This window comes from Arachis stenosperma, chromosome 6, assembly GCF_014773155.1.
Source record: "Arachis stenosperma cultivar V10309 chromosome 6, arast.V10309.gnm1.PFL2, whole genome shotgun sequence".
Classification (NCBI taxonomy): Eukaryota; Viridiplantae; Streptophyta; class Magnoliopsida; order Fabales; family Fabaceae; genus Arachis; species Arachis stenosperma.
Window position 1 is genome coordinate 99,552,954 of NC_080382.1, and position 24,248 is coordinate 99,577,201.

Genomic DNA, 24,248 nt, shown 5'->3' on the forward strand with positions numbered 1-24,248 from the left:
AATAATAGCAAAAAAACCAATCAGCCACCTGTTACATTCGACTTTTCTTACAGGAGCTCCTGTCCAACTCTCAAAGTGTTGCTTAATGGTTCCTGAAATAGACCAAAATTTATTATAGGCGTATATCCAAGCACACCACACCTGCCACATGAACTCATAGCCAATGAATAAGTGGAAATCATTCTCAGTTTCTTTTTTACATAAAACACAAATCATATCCCTGTGATCAATAATGCCCAATCTAATCAATCTTTCCTTAGTATTGACCCTACCAACTAACACAAACCAGGTGAATAGCTCAACTCTTGGTGGTACTAGTCCTCTCCATATAGATCTAGTGAAACTATAACTCATAATGTCCTCCAGGAGAGTCTCAGCCTGCAAAGCCTGGACAAATGAGTTAGTAGAGTAAACTCCTGATCTATCAAATTTCCATACTATTCTGTCCTCCCTGTCACTTGTTAACTTGACAGATTGTAGAACTCCATGAAGTTAGTTAACTAATTCTAACTCCCATTGGAATAGTACCCTTCTCCAATGAAAGTTTCATATCCACTCCAACCCATCACAGAACCCACAGTCCCCTATAACAGATCCGACTTGATTTGAAACCGAGAAAAGCGTTGGAAATACATCCTGCAACACACCACATGGTAGCCACTTATCTTCCCAGAAACGAATTCTTCTACCATCTCCTAACTCTAATGATAACCCTCTGACCATCTTATCTCTCGCTTGTTGTTCTCTTATCTACAATTGACAAATGTCCCTCCACGGACCCTTTGTATTAGGAATCGGCTGACAAGAAAAAAGGACATTTGGCTTCAAGTCATTGCAAGAGCACACAATTTTCTTCCATAATGGGCAATCCTCCTTTGAAAACCGCCACCACCACTTGAACAACAATGCTGTATTCCGGATACAACTATATAGTGTTATAACTAGATTCTATTTAGGCATTACTTTTACAATCAATTACGTATAGGGCTAACATGGCAACTTGTCTCAAGTACTATAAAAATAAATAATAAAATAAACAACAACACCAACTTCAAAGTCTTCTGTCCCAGCGACATGCCACGTGGCGTTCAGCCTGTTAATATCTGCATCGTCTGTCATAATGTTCAACTGAGCCACCGGTTTGGTCAAACAAAGATAAAATGGATAAAAAAAAGTAAAATAAAGAGTAAATTTTGAGTTTTTCTAAAACTGTGAACGAAACTACTTAAATAGGCGTCACTAGGGCTGGAAGTGAGTCGAGATGAGCCGAGCTAGACCAAGCTCAAGCTCGGCTCACCAAAATTGAGCTTGACTCACGGCTCGATTCATTAATAATCGAGCCTATTTTTTAAGCTCAAGCTCGACTCACCGAAAGCTCACGAGCTGGCTCAAATAATAGAAACATAAATACAAAATTTATAATTTTATATCAATAAATTGTAACTTATATATTTTAAAAAATATTTAAAAAGAAGAATTTTATATATTGTTTATCTATCAATAAATATAAATTTTTTATTTATGTCCTACATCAAAATTATATGTAATAAATAAATATAAAATTTTAAATAATTAAAATCATTAATATATAATTATATATTATTATATATATATATATATATATATATATATATATATATATATATATATATATATATATATATATATATATATATATATATATATATATATGAGCTCAATTCCAGACTCAAGTTTGGCTCACCAGCTCACGAGCTTAACTTATCGAGCTATTAACGAGCTGAGCTCGAGCTGGCTCATGAGTTGGCTTGACTCACTTCTAACCCTAGGCGTCACTAAACCTATTTCATTTACAGTGCAAACGAATTGAACTTACGCGTATTCCATTTACACCGTAAACAAAATAGGGGCATTACAAAATACGTATACAAACATTATAGGACCATTTATTTTTAACCATATTTTATTTATTGTATAAACGAACTACACTCAATTCGTTTATTTTTTATAAAAAAATGTGACATACTACGCATTTTTGTAAAACGCTACAAATTACGAAAATTGATAATTAATATATTTAATTTATTTATATAAATAAAAAAATCCTATATTTCAGTGTCCGAGTTGGCATCGAACAGAAGCACCTGAGGAACGAAGCCACGAAAGGGTAGTAATCGTTTGGAGTTTTGTTAATCAATTAACAAAGCAACATGAAATCCACATCGTGCACAAATGCTTTACGGACAGCAGAGAGTTGAAAAGAATAAAGTACTTATCAGTGGTGGTGGTAATCTCTCCGAATTCAATATCTTAACTCTTAACACTTTCTTTGGTTTGATAGAAAATTTCAAACAAAAATAAAAAAAATAGAAAAAAAAATTTTTTGTATGAATTTTACTAAAAAATTTTCTTTTCATTACAAATAAAAAAATTATTATATTTTTGTATTTTTAATATTATCCTTAATTAGTTATATTATTATTAACAATTATTAATATAAATTTAGTTTTAATATATTATTATAATAAAAATTTATATTTAAACATTATATGTATCAAATAAATAATTTAAATTAAATATATAAAATTATAATATCTTATAATATTTATAAAATATAAAAAAACATATATAAAAATATTTATACTTTATTTTATAATAACAATATTAATATAATTTTATATTATTATGATTTTTTTATTTTTTCATTCAAATAATTTTTTTTTTCTATTTTTTATTTATTTTTTTATTTATCTAAACAATATATAAATAATTCAACTTTTTTTATTTTTTATTTTTTATATTTTTTTTCTTTTTTTTTTAACAATCAAACAAAGTATAAAGGGCAGTGAAATGAGTTTGTAGTAATTGAAAATATTAGAATATATTTAGTTTGTGTTTTTTTATAAAAAATAATAAAATAATAACAAAAATTTATTATTTTGATTTTTTTATAAAATCTAAAAAAATAAAAAATACTAAAAATAAAAAAAAATGCAAACTAAACACATCCTAAATTGTTGGGACTTTTAGACAACCACATTATACATTAGTCACGGAGGACAATTACATACCGTTTTATTTTGATTTAGATTAAACTTTCTCAATCACACTCGTGATTTTGCTGATCCTTTCCCTCACGGATCTTACATATGTCAGTCATGAATTTGTCTTCTTCATTATTATTAATTACTATATTATATAATTAATATCTTCTACCAAATAAGCCAGTTTTTCTTTTCTTTTTCTTATTGTCACACTTGATAATAAGAATTTCAATCGAATTAGACAACTTCCTACACAAAAGCAGCAGTAATAGTAATTTACTTTTCAGTTTTTCTTTCTACAGAGTTTTGAGCATTTTTATTTTTAATTTTTAGTTAATTGAATAAGGTTCAGGGTGTTACAATCATTTTTCAAAAGAAAGTAATTCTATAAATACAAGATTTAAAACAAAAGGAAACAAAAATTCACCAAGACTTTAAACAATGTTTGACAGATTCATACAGGTCTTGCCTCCTTAAAAAATCTTTTATCTTATAAAGAAAAATGAGTAAATAGTTAAATTAGTTTTCAAAAGATTACTCATTTTTAAATTAATTTTTGAAAGATTTTTTAATTAAATTCATCATTTAAAGATTTTAAATTAGTCATTTTAGTTCTTTCGTCACTTTCATTGCTAACGACGTTAAAATTTGTTGATGTGACACATTAAGTGATACCACAACACACACTTAGTACTCTTAATTAGCGGCTAACATGATAAGTTTACGAAATTAGATCAAATTCGTCACTTTCATTGTTAACGACGTCAAAATTTATTGATGTGACACGTTAATTAATACCACAACACACCTAGTAATCCAAATTGGCGGCTAACATGATAAATTTATAAAATTAGATCAAATCAATCCAAAATTATAGGATTCCAATGCCTCAAGTTCTTCCCTCAATTAGGTTTTGATTTGATCAAATTTCATAAATTTACCATGCTAATAGTCAATTAAGTGTGTGTTTGGATTACCGGTTGTAAACGGAGGTTTGTATAAAATTGATTTTGCAAAATTAATTGTGATTAAAAGTGAGTTGATATTAACGTGGTTTATGTTTGGTCATTTTTGTTCAAAATGGATTATAGTAAACTAAATATTGTTTGGATACATTATCTAAAATCACTTTTAGATAAAAAATTACAGAAAAAGACATGAATTTAAGTAATTATTTTATGTTATCTTATAATTTTATTTTAGATATTTAAATAAATTTTAATATTTTTTTAATATTCTTAGTGCTTTTTAGTATTCTAATAGAATTAATAGAATCATAATTCAAAACAAAAAAAATATTTCATACAAAAAAATAAAAATAACGGTAAAATAAATTATATAAACAAAAAATAATAAGAATTTTATAAAAAATAAAAATATACATGAAAGAGTATTGTAGAAACAATATTATAAAAAAATAACAAAATTTATCATATAAATAATAAAGGACATAATTGGTACATAGAAATTAATTTCAGTACAACATGAAAAGTTGAACGCAAAAGCTAGAAATCATAGCTTTTGATAAACGTGGTTGAAGGATAGAATAAGTTTACGTTTAGAGAAAGAAAAAACAGCCAAACAAAAAAGTGAAGCTTTCAAAAGAACTAAACGAGATTTTGATACTCCAAACACTAACCCAAACATACCCTAAGACTCTTGTGTGTTATAGTATCACTTAATGTGTAATATTAACAAATTTTGATATTATCACAAAGAAAATAACAGAAAAACTAATGCAATTAATTTAAAATCTTTAAAAGACGAATTTAATTAAAAAAATTTGGGAGACTAATTTAAAGAACGAGTGATTTTTTAGAGACGAATTTGACCATTTACTTCAGAAAAAAATTCATTGGAAATAACTGAAGAAAAAAGATAAATAAATTCACTCCTTATACACTTTAAGGACAAAGAAATTTAAAACCCACATTAAGTAAATCTTGTTATTCCTTTTGCCTCAAGTCTTCTGTTGCTTGGAATCTTTATCTCTAAACTCATGATAAACGTTACTATCAAACTCTATTGATTTGTCAGTTACTCACAAAGTTAACTACTATGGAATGGAACCATTCAGTCATCCACCAAAATTACTGTATTCTCACTCTGATCTTAATAACATCCACATCATGATAGTAATGTGCTAAAAAGTAGTGGTTAGATAACATTGGCTGGAAAGTGGAAATCACGTAGTATTAGTTCCATGCCATTACTACCGATCACAATTCAAATCAATGTGTTTAACAGGCTGTGCTACCCTAGAACCCTAGAACCTACCTAAGTTATGGAATCATGCAAGTTAGTTACATAAAGCTAATGGAATACAGAAATAAAGGAAGCTCTTTCAATTCGTTAACATAATGAGAGGGTTTTTATTTAGTCATGGACTATCATATAACACTAATAACAGGAATATGATGGGTTTTTGCAACATGCACAATTACAATATGACATGTGATATTGTTAAAACTACTCTATTGATTCTGTCATTACTCATTATATATAGGATTTGGATCTTCTAAAGTTTGAATTTTACTTTAGAGTGTAAAATGTGATCTCTCACCATTGATTTCATAGATGGGACCAAGAATAAATATAAAAGAGAAATTTTTCAAGGGTAGAAGATCATATTTTACTCTCTAAAGTGAAATTCAAACTTTAGAGGATCCAAATTCTTATATATAGGCTTGGTTTGGTAAAACTTTTACTTTTTAAAAGTAGCTTATGAAAGCCGTCTTTTAAAAGTTGCAACACTTGCATTTGGTAAAATCAAATTAAAAATGACTTTTAACAAGCACAAACACCATAATTGTGCTTAGTAAAATAACTTTTAAAACTTAAAAAAAATTATAATAAACATGTTTATAACGAAGAATAATTTCTTTTTCAAATTCTTTAAAATTTTATATAATATTTTAAAATAAAATAATTTTAAAATAAAAAATTCATAATAAACATAAATATAATAAATAAACTCTTTTATTTTTTAACTTTAAAATTTTATATAAATATCATTAAAATATATTTTATTCTAAACATCATCATTAAAAATTCTAAATTATCTAAATCACTATAACCTCAAACTTGATGGTATATTATTTCGAATAATCTCTATAGTTTCAAGAAACACATCTCTTAGGGACTAATAGTTTAAATATTTACTTGATTTACACTCTTTACTAATATAAATAGAGTTATCATTAGTCAATAATAAAATTTGTATGTAATCCAATATTAGTTACATATCACAAAAAATGGGACACATATCTCAAATAAACTACTCTTATGATTATTATATATATATATATATATATATATATATATATATATATATTATAATTTTGACTAATGTTCATGCAAGAAAAATTTTATGATTGGTTTTCACAAACCAAGTCAACCTTTTCGCATTTTAAAGAACAGATAAAAAAACAAACAAATATCATAGATCTACTGAAAAATATAAAAACAACGCACAAAAAATAATATAAATAGATAGAAGTTCATACCTAATATGTGATAGAGATGTATTTATGTTAAAATTTGTAAAAATTAGGTTAAAAAATAAAAAATATATAAAAACGGTATTAAATTTATGAAGATTAGAATGTGAAATTAGAAATATATGAAGATTTCAATGGGAATATAATAGCTGAAAATATGTGCGAAAAAATAAATAAAATTTAATAAGCACAAGCCAATTTTAAAAAGCTCCTGTTTAGATACTTTCAAAAGCACCCATAACTTTTAAAAGTCGCAAACATAAGTAGTTAGATTTTTTAATTTACCAAACGCAAAATATAATCTTACATTTCTGCTTTCTTCGTGGCAGCAGTGACCCCCCCCCCCACCCTTCCAACCTTTAATAATTTATTCTATTTTATTTTGTCGTTAAAATTTATTATTTTGGACAACAGGAAAATTTCCTATCATGGAATGAAGTCTCCCTGGTGCTGCAAGTTTACTGGTCTACATATTATTTTTCTGGAAGGCGAAAAGTTACATGGGCCGAGTTGGGCCTTTCTCAGACCAGCCCAACAGAACATCACACTGAAGTTGTCCCTTTTTTTTTTTGCAGTCAATAGTCTGAACTCAGAACTCTACTTTTGGTCCTTCTCTATAACTAGTGGTTTTGAAGGCGAAAAGTTACATGGGCCGAGTTGGGCCTTTCTCAGACCAGCCCAACAGAACATTACACTGAAGTTGTCCCTTTTTTTTTTTTGCAGTCAATAGTCTGAACTCAGAACTCTACTTTTGGTCCTTCTCTATAACTAGTGGTTTTGAATTGAGTATTCGGCGCAGCCAGAGGCCTTGGATCAATGACAGCATCACCTGCCTCACTGGAAGCTGCACACAGATTCTAATCCTCAGAGTGAGGAATATAAAACCCATGTTAGTAATAATGTGTATGAATGGGTGTATTATGTAACCTAGGATTGGGAATTGTCTAATCCATGACAAAAAAAAAAAAAAAAATTGAGTATTCGGCAAGATAAAAATGATATGGAATTAACCTGAACCCTAAACCCTATAGTAATCACTAATCAATCTCCGTATAGGTGGATTATGGATTCTCGTCGATTCAATCAAACAATAATTAAGCCCCCACACACAACAGGGACATTGACTGAGCTTTCTTAGGTCAACATTCAAATTTATTCAGTTATTCATTCCTTTCTGTGAATAACCAACTTGAGAAATGAGAAGCGAGAACACACATAACATAAAGGAAAGAGCTTATTGCATAGTTAAAGAGATCTGATTCTTTATTAGGTTCGCGACATGCTGAGCCACCCATAATGAGCCAGCCTCAGTGCAGGAGAATCCATGAGTATGGTTCTCTCGTTCAACAGCTACTGTAATACCTGGAACCTGCTTTGATATCTGCAACCACAATAACACTGATCATGAGACAACACTTCTTGTTATGAAAAATATTCTTGTGTAACTTGTTTCAGTTAAGCATATATATGATTGGTGAAAATAGTTCGTGCAATATTGGATCGTTCCATTTAGCATCTCTCTATGATCATTTAACAGTCTTGTGAAAGAACTATTTTCCATAATCTAATGTTCACATGGTATATTATATTTTAGTACTTGAATTAAAAAAGCAGCATTAAGAATCATTACTGCAATAATTACTTAAAAGCATAAAAGAGAAGATTAATTTGTTGCGAAAACTTCTCTTCCTGTAACAAGTATATGAAATACTATTAGAATGGTGCCAACTTCTCTCTTGAAAGGGAATTGAAATTCGAAATTGAAATGGAAGACCCCCTAATCACCAATTCATAATTTTCTGTATTTCAGTTTGGAACTCAAAAACTACAGTTCAGAAAAGGCTCTGAAAGAAAAGCTATTTCCCAAACCATGGTCTGTAGATCTTTGAAAGGAAATCGAAAGGCCTTGTAGTCGACTTTTTGTGACAGCTTCTTGTTGGCTTTTTAGTTTCTTCTGTGCTAATAGCACTCTATTGATAACTTTTTAAGAAAATAAAATAAAATTTAAGCTAAAGACAGTTCCATCCTCCAAAACAACAAAGAGAATGGGGGGAAGAGAGCAAGTGAACCTAAAAAGCCATGCCATGCTCAAATCCAAGGGTTATCTGTTTTACTTTGTTATCTGTTTATCACAGTAATTTTGTTTAGAAAAAGACTAAATCATTCAAAATGAAATTAAGGACTGTGAAAAGTAAGTAATTAAGTATCATGTTTTATGGTAAATCATAAAAGTTTTCTTTGGGGGAGAAGAAGATCTTCTATTTCCATAGCGAGGGCCAAACATCAACCTTGGCTAAGGCTAATAGTTATATCACTGATCGTCGATCGACTACTGATTGGGGATTTTTGCATTTGAACCAATGCAATTATCATGAGTAAGACATCAACTAGATGAACCGACCACATGTCTAGGAACAGTTCAATGCAATTCACTTTCATTTGATAGTTTGATATGTTTTCTACAAGTTACCTCTTCAAGAACATGAAGTGGACCCCAGTGATCATCATCGCCAAATAAAAATGAAATTTGAGCCTTCCTTTCCCTTATAAATGTCCAATCCGGTCCTTCTGCAAACTAACATATAATGAGCCGGTAAGAATGGTTATAAATTTAGTCTCAACCTAGTGTAATGCAAGAGAGTCTAGAATGTTATCCAGTGTTCCAAGTGTGTGCTTCATATCCCATCCTCCCAAACTCCTATTGGCTGTAACCCAAACATGAAGAAAAATTGTTCAGAGTTAAGAACCTCCTTGCACACTTCAATGATGAAGTTCGAGTGCATCAATGATTTTGAATATTGAGAATTTAGGGACTCCCCCCACCCCCTTTAGGTATTCTGAACAAACAAGCACTCCCTCCTAGTCAGTCTTCTTTTATTTTAGATTGTCTTCAACTTTTCATGTATCAATAATTGTATCATTGTACCATTTTATCTGAATGTCATATAGTTCACATCAGGATAATGTTAGGTCCCCTGTTATCGTATTGATGAAGTGTAAAAAGCATCTTCCCTTCCCTTCCTTTTTTTTTATTTTCTGTTTCCCGATAAATTTCTAATTGAAATTAAAATTTGAAAGTGAGAATGCAAATCAAATCAAATTTTTTCCTTTAAAATTAAAGAGTTCTCTCATTCTCTCTCTCTCTCTCATTCCTTCACCCACTCTATCTCTCTTATATATCATTATCAATGACTAATTATAAAGGAAAAAGCTCTACATCCATGTAAATAATACATGGATGTTGTCAAGTAACTTCCTCCATACACGCGTTCCCCCACCCCACAGTCGTTTGTTATACACGCGCCTCATATAACGTATCACGTTTTCTTCTTCAACCTAATAAAATCCGTCGTTCTCCTCTGTTCGCGTTTTTCTTCTCTACTCGCATTCTTCATTATTGATCTGGATTGAATTCAACGTGATAAGCTCCATCGTTCTTCTTTGTTTTCTTCTTCGATCTACACTTCTGAACGAAAACAATGAATAATTCAACTTCAAATCAGTTGAATGAGGTTATTACCTTGAGACAGCTAGGGAATGATTGCTGCATGCTATCACAATAATCTTAAACATTGAACAAAGTAAAAGGAGGCCACCGAACCGAACAACATTCATTTGGTGAACCGAAATCACAAAGGCTACCGAACCGAACAATGTACATGTAGTGAATAAATGGTGATCAATTTTCAATCAATAAGAATAGTATTTCTCCTCCTCTTCCTCCTTCTTTCAAATTTGTTCTCGTAGGTTCTTCTTCTTCAGTTTAGTGGATAGTGTAACTAGGGCTTTGAAATTGGTTGTTACTCTATTCAGTACTTCTTTTGCATGGAGAAATACTATTCTTGTTGATTGAAAGTTGATCACCATTTATTCACCACATGTACATTGTTCGGTTCGGTGGCCTTTGTGATTTTGGTTCACCAAATGAATGTTGTTCGGTTCAGTGACCTCTTTTTACTTTGTTCAATGTTTAAGATTATTGTGATGCGTTTCGGAAGAATAATTTAAATTGCTCTCATTCCACAGATTTTGAAGTTGATTCATTTATTGTTTCAATTCAAAAGTCCAGATTGAAGAAGAAAACGAAGAAGAAGAAGAACCACAAAGCTAATTACGTTGAAGTCAATCCAGATCCATAACAAAGAACACGAGTAGAGAAGAAGAAGAACAAGAAAGAAAGCGCGAGCAGAGGAGAACGGTGAAGCCTATAACGCGAGCAGAGAACTGAGGAAAAAGTAACGTTTTTTCATAATGAGCGGGCGCGTGTTTTCACTCTCATTAATGCGCATGACTCTATTTGGAATTGGACCAACTTGGTTACATGGTTACATGGATGTGTAGCGCGCCCGAATTATAAATTTGACAATAAAAATGTACAACATAACATTCTTTAAGTGCAATTAAAATTAAATTAAAATTGAATTCGAAATATTGAAATTGAAATATAGCTATATTATATTACTAATTCAACAATCAAAATGTATCAAATGATACTCTTAATAAAATTAAGATGAAATATTTTCCTCCAAAATTATTAAATTTCCTTCCGTCATTTTCTTATCTACTTCTCTCCCCTTCTTTATTTATCTCTACTCTTTTCACTTTATATATATAACTTATAATTTATATTTTAGGGTTAAGTACGATTTTGGTTCCTAAGATATAGGCCGAAAATTTTTTTCGTTCTCAACGTATTTTTGCATACAAAATTGTCCATAAGGTTTAACTTAGTTTTAAAATCGTCCTTCGAACCAAATTACCCTTCTCCTTCTTCACCAAAATACCCAATTCTTCTTCTCCATCATAGCAACATCTCTTCTTTTTCTTCTTCTTCTTCATCATCAGTAGCGCAATCAGAAAAAATCAGAAGAATACAAGAAATCAAAGAACAATGAAATCAGAAGAACAATAAAATCAAAAGCACAATAACAATGAATTCAAAGAAATAGAATCAGAATCAGAAGCACAGCAACAATGAAAACAGAATCAAAATCAGAAGCAGAAGAAATAGAAGCCATCAACCCAACCTCCGGCCGCCGCTGCCCTCATTGCTCCGATTCTACCCTCATTCTTCCTCCCCTTCTTTTCTTTTTCCTCTTCCTCCCAACCGCCACCCACCGTCGCCGTCCATCGAAGGCCAGCAGACGTCATAGCGCCGCCCCATCTCTCTTGCTGTACATCACCCATCGCCAAGGTAACCTCCATCTCCGCGGTTTCACCTCTCTCTTCCCCTCTCTGCGAACCCAAAACCTCCGAACCCTAGCGCCATTGGCGAAACCCAGGCCGCCGCAACGTCTCCCTCCTTCATTCCTCCCCAACCTAGCTGTTTCCCCGCGCTCACCATCAGTTCCCTCACTGAACAGAGACCACCGAAGGCGGCCTCTTTTCTCCACAAGCTCGCTGCCGCCGCCAATCCGCCACCGCCAGCCCCATTGTCCCAATCACCGGCGAGCTACCCATTCTTCTTCTTCTTCCCCTCTCTCCTCTCTTCTACCGTGACAAATGTCGCGACCTCTGTTTCTGTTCTTGCAGCTACCAGCGTTGGCGACCACCACAGCTACTACCTTGTCCCTGCCACTGCTTCCCTCACCACCATTTCCCCTTCCCCGTGGTTCTGCTTCTCTCTCTCTCAACTCTAGAACTCTCTTTCTCTTTCTTTTTTTATTTTATAATTTTTTGGTTAGGGATAATTTGGTAATAAAATCTAAAATTAAGTAAAAAAGACAATTTTAAAACCAAGTTAAACTTTAGGAACGATTTTGTATGCAAAAAAAAGTTAAGGATGAAAAATTTTTTTGACCTATACCTTAGGTACCAAAATCTTACTTAACCCTATATTTTATATTACTAATTTGATAAGCTAAAATATTCTTTTATTCCAATTAAAATAAAATATTTTCTTCCAAAATTAACAAACTCTCTCTCTCTCTCCTTCTTCTTTATCTTTCTCTCTTTCCTCTCTCATTCTCTATCTCTCTTCACCTTTCTGTTCTACAAAAAAATTAATAAAATAATCCTATAATATTATTCACATAAAATTTATTATTATATGCATACCTTTTTAGTTTTTTTATTTAGTTTTAAATTTTCACTACTTATCTTTCTAATTTATATTTTTACTTTTCTTCCTTCAAATATTTATTACATATAATTTGAAGAAAATAATAATGTTGTGATTAAAAATTAGAATCAAGATTCAATTGTTTCAAAAAAAAATTAATTTTAAATTAATTTTATAACTATCAATATAAATTTTTTTATACTAATATCTAATATTATATATATATATATATATATATATATATATATATTAAAGAGAGAATATTATTTTTAAATAACAAACATAAAAATTAATTATTTTTATTTGTGTAACAAACCTAATACATAATCAAATGGTAAAGTATACACATTAAATTCTTTTAAGTCTTAGATAATGAATGTTAACATTAATTATTAGTAAAAAATTAAACTCTTTCACTTGAAAATAATAATTTAAAAACTTATTATTTGATTTTTTTTAATGGAGACCTGATCTTCTTAGCCGACAGGGACTTTTGTCTCCTACGACTTTTTTTGTAAAAGTAATTGATTCTATAAATCTTTTGTGTCATCTATTCTATTATATAAAAATCGAATTTCTGCATTTAATGATGAAGCTGACGTGGCATGCTCCACAGAGTGTTTCTCGATTTAATTATTTTAACTCATTCAATACAATTTATTACCATGACTTAATTATATTAGCTAATTGATTTAATTAGATATTTAAATATTAATATAATTTATTATAATATATATTACTTAATTAATTTTTCTACATTAATTATAATTTGTTATATTAGTTAATTAATTTATTCATTTATAAAGTCTGAAATAAAAATAAATAATTTATTATTTATTCTAATTGAATTCATTAAATTTAATTATACATTATATACAAATTAATAATAATTTATAAATCACTCTAATTTATAATATTCAATAAAATAATTTGTAAATCACTTTATATTATATATGTATTAACAAAATATTATATATGTCTTAATGTGTTAATTAAATATTATATATGCATAGAAAAATAAATATAAAGATGATTTATATAATATTAATAATATTATATTAGCACGGTATTTTTTTTTTGATATCATATAGTATTGATAATGATAATATTATTATATAGTATTATATAAACTTTCCAATATTAGTATAGAAAATTGAAAAATTATTTCTTATGGCAATTATTCTTAGTGGAATAGTGTATCCCTCATGTAGTATTGATAATTGTTGCTTAATTTAAAATAATTGTATGTGGGTATGTTAAATTTATTTTTCAATAATGATCTAAATAGATAAATCTAATTGAATTAAATGATTATATAAAATATTTTATATTATTAATATACTAAAATTAAATTTATTTTTTGGTACAGAATTTTATAGGTGAATTTTATACAAGATTAAGTTATTTTTTATTTTTTATTTGTTTTATCTGTGTTATTTTATTTAATTTTAAGTAGTGTCATATTTACAATTACTGCGAGTATAATATTTTATAAAATATAAAAATTAATTTATTTTATAATTTAAATATCAATGTTCGAGTTAATTTTAATTTAACTTTTTTAAATTAACGTTATCTTTCATTTAAATCTTAATTAATTTAAAATACAAAAATACTAATCTATCATTTTTTCTTTAAATAATACTAACTTTAATTTATTTACTGTCTCTTTTTTTTATATTTTGTTTAGCAAAGATAATATATGGATTAAGATGAAGTTAAAAAAATACTCTATATAATGCATGTTTGGCACTTATAAATTCATATGAAATAAAAGAGAAGAAAACAAAAAACTAAAGAACACTGAGTTGAATGGTGTAAACAGATTCATTGAAGCCAAGTGTCTATGTGTTCTCATGTCTCATCTCATTTTTTAAAGTTGAAACACATTTTGAATGTGCGAATTTTAATATATTTATTTTTTTCCTCTTCAATAAATACTTCCATCTCTTCCTATTTTTGTTATAGGTTTGTCTTTTATTTAAAAAACACAAAAAATGTAAAAAGAAAAATCAAAGAAATTAAAATTGTTTTTATATTTTAAAAAATTAAATACTCTTTTAATTAAATATCTATGTAATTCCTATCTAGATATAAATTGTATTTTAATATATTGAGTGGTAAATATAAAAAAATATAATCGATAAGTTAAAATAACGAATAATGAGATACCTATCTATTCTATTGTATAAAAATCAAATTTTTGCACTTAATGATAAAGTTGACGTGGCATGCTTCTTATAATGTTTTCTGATTTATTTCTTTTTAACTCATTAAATACAATTTATTACGGTAGATTAATTATATCAACTAATTGATTTGATTAGATATTTAAGTATCACACAATTTAATATTATGTATATCAATTAATTGAATATAATTGTTAAAGTATAATTAGGATCAATTAGATCAATTAGCATTATTTAACATATTTGAATATTTATTATAGGATATTACGTCTTTATTATTTCGATTCTCTTAACACCTACAAATACCCTTCTATATTGTATCATTCTACATAACTTGATAACACACAAATCTTTTCTCTACTGCTCTCTCTTACCCTTTCTAATAATAATAAATATAATTTAATTTAGTTAGAAGTTCATTATTTTATAGTCTTCTATAAAATAATCTTTTTATCACTTTGGATAGTTTAACTCTTTTTTCTTTTTTTTTCTCTTTATATGTAATTTTGTTGTGCGTTAACTTTGTTTATTTAATGATAAAATATACTCATGTTAATTCTATCATAAATAGTTTGTTTTTCTCTTATGTATTTTGATTTGTATAGTTACTATTGATCTTATTGTTTTCGTTTTCTTGCATTGTTATTTATTTTTTTATGACTTGATAATAAAAAAAATAAAGAAAAGAAAAGAAATGACCAAAGACAAAGGTTAGAAGGCTAAAGCAACAACATCATTCCTCAGTATTATTATTATTAATGAACTTTATTATTTCTTTTCTAACATTCTTTAATACAAGCTTCGTTTCTTTTTCTTAATTATTATTAATACTTTTATTCTTTTTTTCTCTAATTATAAATCTTCTTATAATAATTTTTTAATAGGATATTTTTTTGGTCTAATAAATTTTTTTCTCTATTTTTCATAAAAAATAATTTATATTAGAAAAAAAAAGATACAAATTAAATTTTAAAATTCAAATTTAAATAAGATGTGCAAAGGATAACTATTGAATTCATTTGGTCGATTTAAATACTTTATATTATCGCCATTGAAAATTTCAAATACTATTATAAAAAAAATATAACTAAGAGCGCGAAAGTGTCTCTTCATTCGAGAGTATGATTGAGATCAGAGAGCTTGGCTCTTGTGGTTCTTTAATCTTCGTCAACCAAAACCTTCTATATTTCTGATATGTCTGAATCACAATTTTACTGTAGAAAAGGAGTTGCAAAGGCGACTTTGATGTGTTGGAGACCAAAATCCTGAAGTCATTATTTATATTTGAGTGTGACACTCATTAAACTCTAAAACTCAAATAAAATAGTATCTATGATTTTAATCTCATTTATCCAAATCAAAAGTAATAATGACTTATTTAATTCAACATTGATGACAATAAATGAGATCACCGTTATATAAGTCATTTAATGTGAAATTACTTAATTTGCAATTATAATTAATATATGTATTATCCATAAATATATTAAGAAATAATAATTTCCTACCAATCTTCTACTTGGGTTATAAATATATATTTTCCTGAGATAATCACTTCTTATAAATTTTATGCGCAAATCTGAATGTTATTTCTCTTATTACTTTAATAATTTGGTTTATCTCATATATTAGTTATGAAATTACCGAAACTTTTATCACATTAGTGTCGCAACAAAACCACAATGATCCCATACTAAAATACTCAACCACATAAATCAAATTTGGATGAGAAAATTCAGAAATTACATGCAAAACTGATCTCATGCATGTCTATTTTTAACTTGAATAAAAATTCTATTTTATTCAGTGACATACTCAGATGAAACTGCAACGGCAACGTCCGGGCTCATAGCGACGGTGACTAAGTGATGAGTCTGTGGAAGAAGAAGAGAAGAACTTAACAGACTCACAATGAGAGAGAGAGAGATGGGGGAGAATTTACATAGAGAAAAGGGACTCGGCAGAAGAAAGGTGGCGACGGGCTCAACAATGGCGGTAACGGGATGAGCAGCGATGATGACGAGCTGTGAACAGTAACGCACCCAGAAAAATTTAGTAATGGGGGGCAAAAATATAATAAAATTTAGGTATAGATATATTTTTTGCTTCCCACAATACTCAACAAGTTAAGGACTAATCCGTCATGAATTTGAATTCCATTTAAGAATCTACAATTGGCCGGCAACGAGTTGCTATACATACGAGACGGAATTCGAATCCTCAATACTTAGTTAAGCGGACGACTAAGTTGATCACTTCACCAATCCAAATTGGTTTAGATATATTCAAAATTTAAAATTAGAACTATCTAATACATATTGATAAGAAATAGAAATATACACACGATCTTTATTATAATATTTAAAATAATAAAAATATAATTTCATACGCATAGTATAATATTTAAAATAACAAAAAATATTTATAAGAATTTTTTTATTTTTAACATGACTAAATATTATTTTTTTATATATATTTTTAAATAATTATTTTATTTTTTCTTATCTCCTATTTAATTGTCAAATCTACTTATTATAATTTTTATAGTATAAATAAATTTTTTAACCAAAATAATTACAGTATATTAATATATAGATAATATATTTTTTTTATCTTAAACCATTTTTTAAAAAATTAATAATAATTTAAGTTGTATTTAATTAGAAAACTAAGTTTTAATTTAATTATTAATTAATTAACTAATATAATAAAGTTAATTATCACTCTTTTTTGAGTTTATTTATTTATTTTTCATACTAAATTAAATTTAACAATATAATTATTATTATGTGTTAAGTTTAACAAAAAACTTTTAACATAAAATACAAAAGAACTATTTATATTTTATTTTGAGACAAATATAATATAATAAGTGGTATATATGTATATAAGTATTAATTTTTCTAAAAAAAATTTGTGGGGGCAAATGCCCCGTTTATATTAAACGTGGGTCCGTCGCTGGCCGTGAAGGAAGATGGGAGTTGTGAAGGGGTAGGCGGCGATGGACTCAGCAACAACGATAACGAGAACTATGCGGTTTTTTGTGAAAAAGTTGAGAAGAAGAAGATTCTGGGTGAGGATGACTGAGTTTATCTTGCATGACTATAGAGTATAGACTGAAGCTATGAATCACTTAATCTGTGATGTGAGGCAAATCCTAATTCCTAAACAGTGTTTATATATATATCCGGGGCAAGTACACTCTAAACTCGACCATGCCCTGTCATGAGCAAAATCTGTCCCGACTCGGGTCAAGTTATTACCCTCTCCATCCGAGTATGGACGGGTCGGATACCCGCATATTCGGAAACTCCTGCCAATTCTAACCACGTATCGATACTCTATTTATTAAGGCTTTATCGCTAGCCAATGGATTGCTATATATACAAGGCGAGATTCTAACGCCTAATAATTGTTTAAGTAGACGAGTGAGATGATCACTTAACAAATTCAAATTAATTAAGACAAATACTAATTATTTTTAATATTAAAAATTCTATAAGTTTGATTTTAATTATAACTTTATAAAATATTTATAATAATAATAATTACTATATATATTATTTAAGTTTTTTAATAAAATTTTTTATATAATTTTATACATTATCCCGTACAGGGTACGAGAACATATACTAGTAATCTATAATATTAGGATAAAACCAATGTAGTTTTAAAAGATTTATATTCCTTTAATGTTATTATGACCAAAAACACTAATAATGACTAATACTAATCAATAAGATCATGAGAATATAGCATAATGTCAAACGAAATTGTCAATAAGTTGCTATAATTAAATCATAAACTTAAAGAAGTGGAAAGATAAGGAATAAAGAGAAGTGTACCTTTCTGAATTCAGTCATGGCCATGTAGAAGACATTCCGCATTACATGATACTGTCAGTTGTTCAAATCAGAGTGTTAACATAAAAAATATGTAGATACAAAGCCACTCTAGGAAAGCTATATTTCAACGGGCTAATTGCACTTTATATTGCATTTTAATAATGTGTGAACACCATATGCTTGTCAAGACCCAAAAACATAAACACAAATTATCTCTTTAGAAAATTTCAAAATTCAAATATAAACAAAAAATTTAAAGTAGAGAGAGATTAAAATCAAATTTCGCATTGCATACAAAATGAAAATCATTATATTATAGGGTTAGAACTAACATAAATAGGCATAACTAGTCATTCACAAATAACTTAATTCTCGGTTGAATGTTACATATATAACATTTTCCCAATTTCTCCTTCATTGTCCTAGTATCTTTTTTTTTTCTTTAATAAAAGATAAAACTAAACGGGGGAAAAAAGAGGTCTTAATAATGTGAAACACAAATCAATAAATAAGATTTTTACAAGCATAATGTAATCAGCACTGAAACATCTTTTGTCAATCTCTTTCAGCAGTTAAACTAACCTGTGACAAATGAGAGCAGGTAGCATCAACTGCATCAGTTGACCATGACTTTGCCACGGAATTTCTGATTATAAACCTCAAAGCCCGGACGGGCAACAATCCTAATGATGCTATCAGGTAACAAAGAGCAATTGATAGAATTTGGGATCTGAAATGCAGAGTACCGGTAGTCATTTTAAATGCTGTACTTCAGATTTTTGAAAGGAAGAATCATTTACTAGCTTTGGAGCCAAATATTTAGCAAACGAATAAAAGCGATAAAAACAGTTTTACTTCTAACTTGAATCCCTCAGAAGTTTGAAATAGAGAGTGAACCATGAGAAAAATATTGATATATAAACCGACAATACTAGTTCATGTCGAAGGGCGACTTTGGGAGGGTTGCTTACTCTGAAATCTTTCCAATAACCAACTGTGTTTTTGACTCTGGGTTCATTGTCAAAAATGGATAAAGTCCAACACAATATTTCACCTATTGAGCCGAGAAGAATGCAAGCATACAAGTTATTAAGATCAGAAGTGATGGATAGGCGCCATGATGTGTGTTCATTAAATATGCCAGAGTTCATATTACCTTCCCTGGAAACCTCTTGAATATTTCAATGGCTATGTAAGAACCAATAGAGTGCCCGACCTGGTGAGAAAATTCTAAATTAGCTACCAGAATTTCATTTCAGTAAGCATGGTTAAACTTCACTGTATGCAGCACAACTTTTTGATAACACAACTTTCCACTGGAAGAATGTAATTAAACCCTCTTAAAATTTCTTCACTAGTTTCTCAAATCAACACCTATATATGTTCGGAAATCAAAGATAGGAATGTTTGCAAATTGCAAGCAACTTTGGCTAAGAACAAGATTCAATTTATATATTAATGAATATAATCTACCTAAGTTGTTCTTTTTTAGTGGATAAATCTGCTGAGACACAGACACACAAGTATTGAACCTTCTCTAAGGGGAAAGGAGATTCATTAATGTGATGTGCAATTTTTCATTAGTGTGACCTCATTGTACAGAATGCCAATTATCACCAGCTTCCTAAGGTGTTAAGTATCACATTCAATAAACAATAACTGATCATGTCAAAATGAGAAAAGACAAGAATGCTACAGGTCAGACATTAAAGACCCACCAGTACTATAGGAATCTCATTCTTTTGCAATTCCTCTCTGATGAAATCAACCTACAAAAAGTACAGGAAAAATTAAGACTGCAATTACAGAAATCGATAAAAGAAATGGAGAATAAAGAGTGTCAAATTCAATTTCTCTAAATCGAGAAAAAAGAATGACAATCAATTAAAAGCAAGGAAATCAAAGAAATGGATAAAAAATGTAACCGAAAAATCAAATACTCTTGAGTTACATGTGACCCCATTGCCCCAACATGCTCTTATGCCAAAGGCATCACATCACTAACTAGCAACTGAAATTGCACTACTGCAACAAATCATTTTTCAATCTATTGTACACCAACCAGTCAATAATCTATGAAGACCAAAATGCCAAAGCATTAACTACCTTATGATTGATTTGTTCTTCTAAGGAGAACAACCGTCCATGCTCCCAATTCTAGCAATAAAACTGCTTATAATAAGCATACTAATGTAGCCCGAGAAAATCAAAGAAAACGGAAATGCATGTACCTTTCTCGTGTGAGAGATGTGGCCAATAGCTAATAAACCACAGAGAAACACAACTAGTAAGTACATAATTGTTGATCAGAGTTTCATAAATACTTCAGTTTTACTCACTTATGTACCATATGTGCAACATAAACCATAAAGAGAGAAGTGTCATTACTTGCCTGTGATAGAGGCATTTCCCTCAAGCTGGTCATATAGAAACTCCACAAAGTCTTTGTAGAATAAAATAACACCTGCAGTAACACAACAAACCAAAAAGTTAGACAAATATTTTTTTTAAAAATAAAAAAGAAAAAAAAGGGAAAACATAAGCAAACAAACAATGGAAGCCATACCTGGGTTCCCAGGCACAAGCAGAACATGCATAATTGGAGCAACAGCGTGAATCTCCAATATTTCAGATTTGTAACTAAACAAAATATATATATTATAACACATCACCACATGAATTATAAAATAACTCAATTAATTAAAAAAATTATTATCATAACAGGTAAGAAATTCACATACCCTGAGACATTGCATAATCGAAAATTAGCAGACTTAGTAGACTTGGGAAGCAAATGAGTGTCTACATCCATTCCCTTATTCAAACACTTTCCACTAAACCTTGCCCTGCAACCCAAAAAAAAATTGCAATAATAACTGAATTGGATTGAAAAATGAACAATTGAATGAAAAAATGCTCGAAATTCATATGGTGTCAAATTTGAAGGTAATGACATATTGACATGACACGTGAATTAGGTAAAAAGAGAAATGCACAATTGCGAAGGAGGTGTAACTTGCAAGGGATTGAGTTGATGAAGAAGTTAGTTAAGGAATAGAGATTACAGAGAATGAGTGGGTATAAAAGGAGGAGCATAGTAGAGAAGATCGTAGCAACCTGCTGGAAGAGCAAGCAGGAGACAGCGGGAAGAGAGAGAATGTACGGACAGTCCAGAAAGCAAGACGGGTAACCATTTCATTGCGAGCTTCACTCTCTCGCTATTTTAACATTTTTAAACTAATCAAATTATTTAAATGGTGAGTAATTTACCCATTTTGATCTTCAACGAATTGTGTGAGACATTTTAATTTTTAACTAAAATTAATTATTTGATTGGTCTCTAACAATTAATTATGTCGATCACTTAGAACTTTGATTTTATCAACTCTAACAGAAGACAAAATGATCCCTGACAACTTTAACAGGTAACAAAATGATCTATGACACTTTTGTTCGAAAATGACACCGTTTTTCCCCAATTTTCATTATATCTCGCATAATCCTAACATTCATATTCTCTTTCTTCACCTTCAGAGCCATCTTTTCCATCTTATCCTTTTTCCTTTTCAGCTCCAAAATCAAGTCATAGTGTAAGTGCCACGTGTGTCCCACCCACCTCAACATGTCATGAACCACACACTTCTTAAATCTCTGGGACTAGTACACCCATCTCCTCCGCACTTCATCCACCAGAAACATCCACTCCCACATCTTCGATAACAGCATCACCTCTAACCCCGACAACGTCCACCACATCCTTATGACCAAGTTTCACAACTACTTCAAGGACACGCCTTTCTCCATTCTCCGGCAAGCAATATAGATTGTTGGACATTTGGACATCGTGAGAAGATTTTCCTTTGACATTATATGCAAATTCTCATTTGGAATGGACCCTAAATGCTTTATTTCTTCTTTTTCGGAGTCCAAGTTGGTAGACAGCTTTGACCTCACATCCAAACTATCAGCACAATGAGCAATATCGACTTTGTCGCTTATATGGAAACTAAAGCGATTACTGAGCATTGGTTCAGAGAAGAAGCTGAAGGAAGCGATCAGAGTGGTGGACAATGCGGTCACGGAGATGATAGGACAGATGAGGAGGGAGATGTCGACGACGACGACAGGTCTTAACAAATCAGATTTGCTGTCTAGATTCATGGGATCCATCAAAGATGACAAGTACTTGAGAGACATAGTCATTAGTTTTCTAAGTGTGAATTGGTTGAAAACAAGTTGGGAATTTTTCTTCTTGTGAACATTGAAATTGCAGAGTGTGCATTGTGTAGTTTGAAGTTACAGTATTAAATTGTTAGTATTATGCGAGATATGATAAAAATTGGGAGAGAACAATATCATTTCCGAACAGAAGAGGTCAGGGACCATTTTGTCCCATGTTAGAATTTTCAGGGACTATTTTGTCCTCTGTTAGAATTGACAGAGCGAAGGATCTAAGTGATTGACGAAATTAATTGTTAGGGACTAATCGAGTAATTAATTTTAGTTAGAGACTAAAGTGTCTGATCCAAAATTCTTTGAGGACCAAAATGGACAAATACTCTTAAATTGTTGAACAAAATTTTAACTTATATTATTAAAATAAGTGTGTCAATTTACTTTTGAGAAAATTTCGCTCCCCTCTCTTGAGAGATACTAAAATGGCATTATTTTCCCATCTATTTATAAAATGCATATTTTTCTTTTCTTTATTTGTAAAATGTACATTTCTCTCCCTTAAAATTTAGGGTACTTGTCCTACACTATGGTTTATTATGATTTTTTTTGTCAGAATAGTTTATTACGAGTTTATTTGTCTATGTTTATAATTAGTTAGGGGTTTAAATGTCTCGTTGAAAAAATTCTCAGGAATTTACTTGTCTTACTTTACTGCAATAAAGATGTTTTGTCCCTTGAAATGGTTTCTTGACACATAATCATTTAACGTTACACGTAAGCAACATTCATTAGCTCTAGATGAAAAATTTAACTAAAAGACCAAAAAATTTAACAAAATTAGTGGTTAGAGATTGTATTGTCATTTTCAATCGATGAAGGGCAGTTGTCATCTTGAATAATAATTGAGTATAAGATGGAGTTTTATTCTTTAGTTCAAATATAATTTTAATTTAATTTGTCCTTGAATGGTTTAAAAATAATTAGTTTTTGTGATAAATTACTAAAATGGGTATGAAATTAGTTTCTAGTGCAACTCATGTTAGACAGTCACTTTATTCCATAGATATTGATAAGATATCTAACTTCAAGTGATAAAATCTGCAAGAGGTTAGGTGATCTGATGCAATTTATGTGCAAGCTAAGTTATCAAAAAATTATGAGTTATAATCATCGAATTTCACCTTGATTGGACAATTCATAGACTACCTTAAAAGAAAAATGATATTTGGCTGTTTGATGGCTTAAATTCTCTGAATTTTTTTCTTCTATGGTTGTTGAATATCATGAAAACTTTTAATTATTATCATGGCAACTAATTTTTTTCTTCGAAACAAGTATCCATAGACACTACTTTGTTTCTCTCAAGAAATAGAAGGCTTACTTATGAACATATCCCAAAAGAAAAAGGGGAAGAGTTCATCAAAATCGCCGATGTGAATAATGTCTGTAATTTA

General features: G+C 29.6%; 1 protein-coding gene across 5 annotated transcripts; it reads right to left on the reverse strand.

Moving 5' to 3' along the window:
• Positions 1 to 7,554: 7,554 nt before the first annotated feature.
• Positions 7,555 to 21,826, reverse strand: LOC130932694 (uncharacterized). Of its 5 annotated transcripts, XM_057862089.1 has the most exons (13): positions 21,736 to 21,826; positions 21,360 to 21,464; positions 21,185 to 21,258; positions 21,011 to 21,082; positions 20,850 to 20,878; positions 20,725 to 20,775; positions 20,337 to 20,387; positions 19,775 to 19,834; positions 19,590 to 19,672; positions 19,201 to 19,348; positions 18,619 to 18,669; positions 8,994 to 9,098; positions 7,555 to 7,904 (listed from the first exon to the last, which is right to left on the reverse strand). In XM_057862089.1, exons 1-13 carry the CDS (start codon positions 21,810 to 21,812, stop codon positions 7,758 to 7,760), a joined length of 1,053 nt encoding a protein of 350 aa, XP_057718072.1. In that variant the 5' UTR covers positions 21,813 to 21,826; the 3' UTR covers positions 7,555 to 7,757. The 5 variants fall into 5 exon arrangements, with proteins under 5 accessions (XP_057718072.1, XP_057718074.1, XP_057718075.1 ...); XM_057862091.1 differs by lacking the exon at positions 20,725 to 20,775 and having other exon boundaries at positions 21,736 to 21,825; XM_057862092.1 differs by lacking the exon at positions 8,994 to 9,098 and having other exon boundaries at positions 21,736 to 21,825.
• Between the last annotated feature and the right edge of the window lie 2,422 nt (positions 21,827 to 24,248).

Bases quoted from the DNA above. Each gene is read 5' to 3' on its own strand.
- LOC130932694 (XM_057862089.1), bottom strand. From the start codon at position 21,812: ATGGTTACCCGTCTTGCTTTCTGGACTGTCCGTACATTCTCTCTCTTC. The intron at 19,349-19,589 runs GTAAGCAACCCT...TCTGCATTTCAG, and splicing joins GTTATTGGAAAGATTTCAGA to ATCCCAAATTCTATCAATTG. The intron at 7,905-8,993 runs GTAACTTGTAGA...TTGTGGTTGCAG, and splicing joins CACTTCATGTTCTTGAAGAG to ATATCAAAGCAGGTTCCAGG.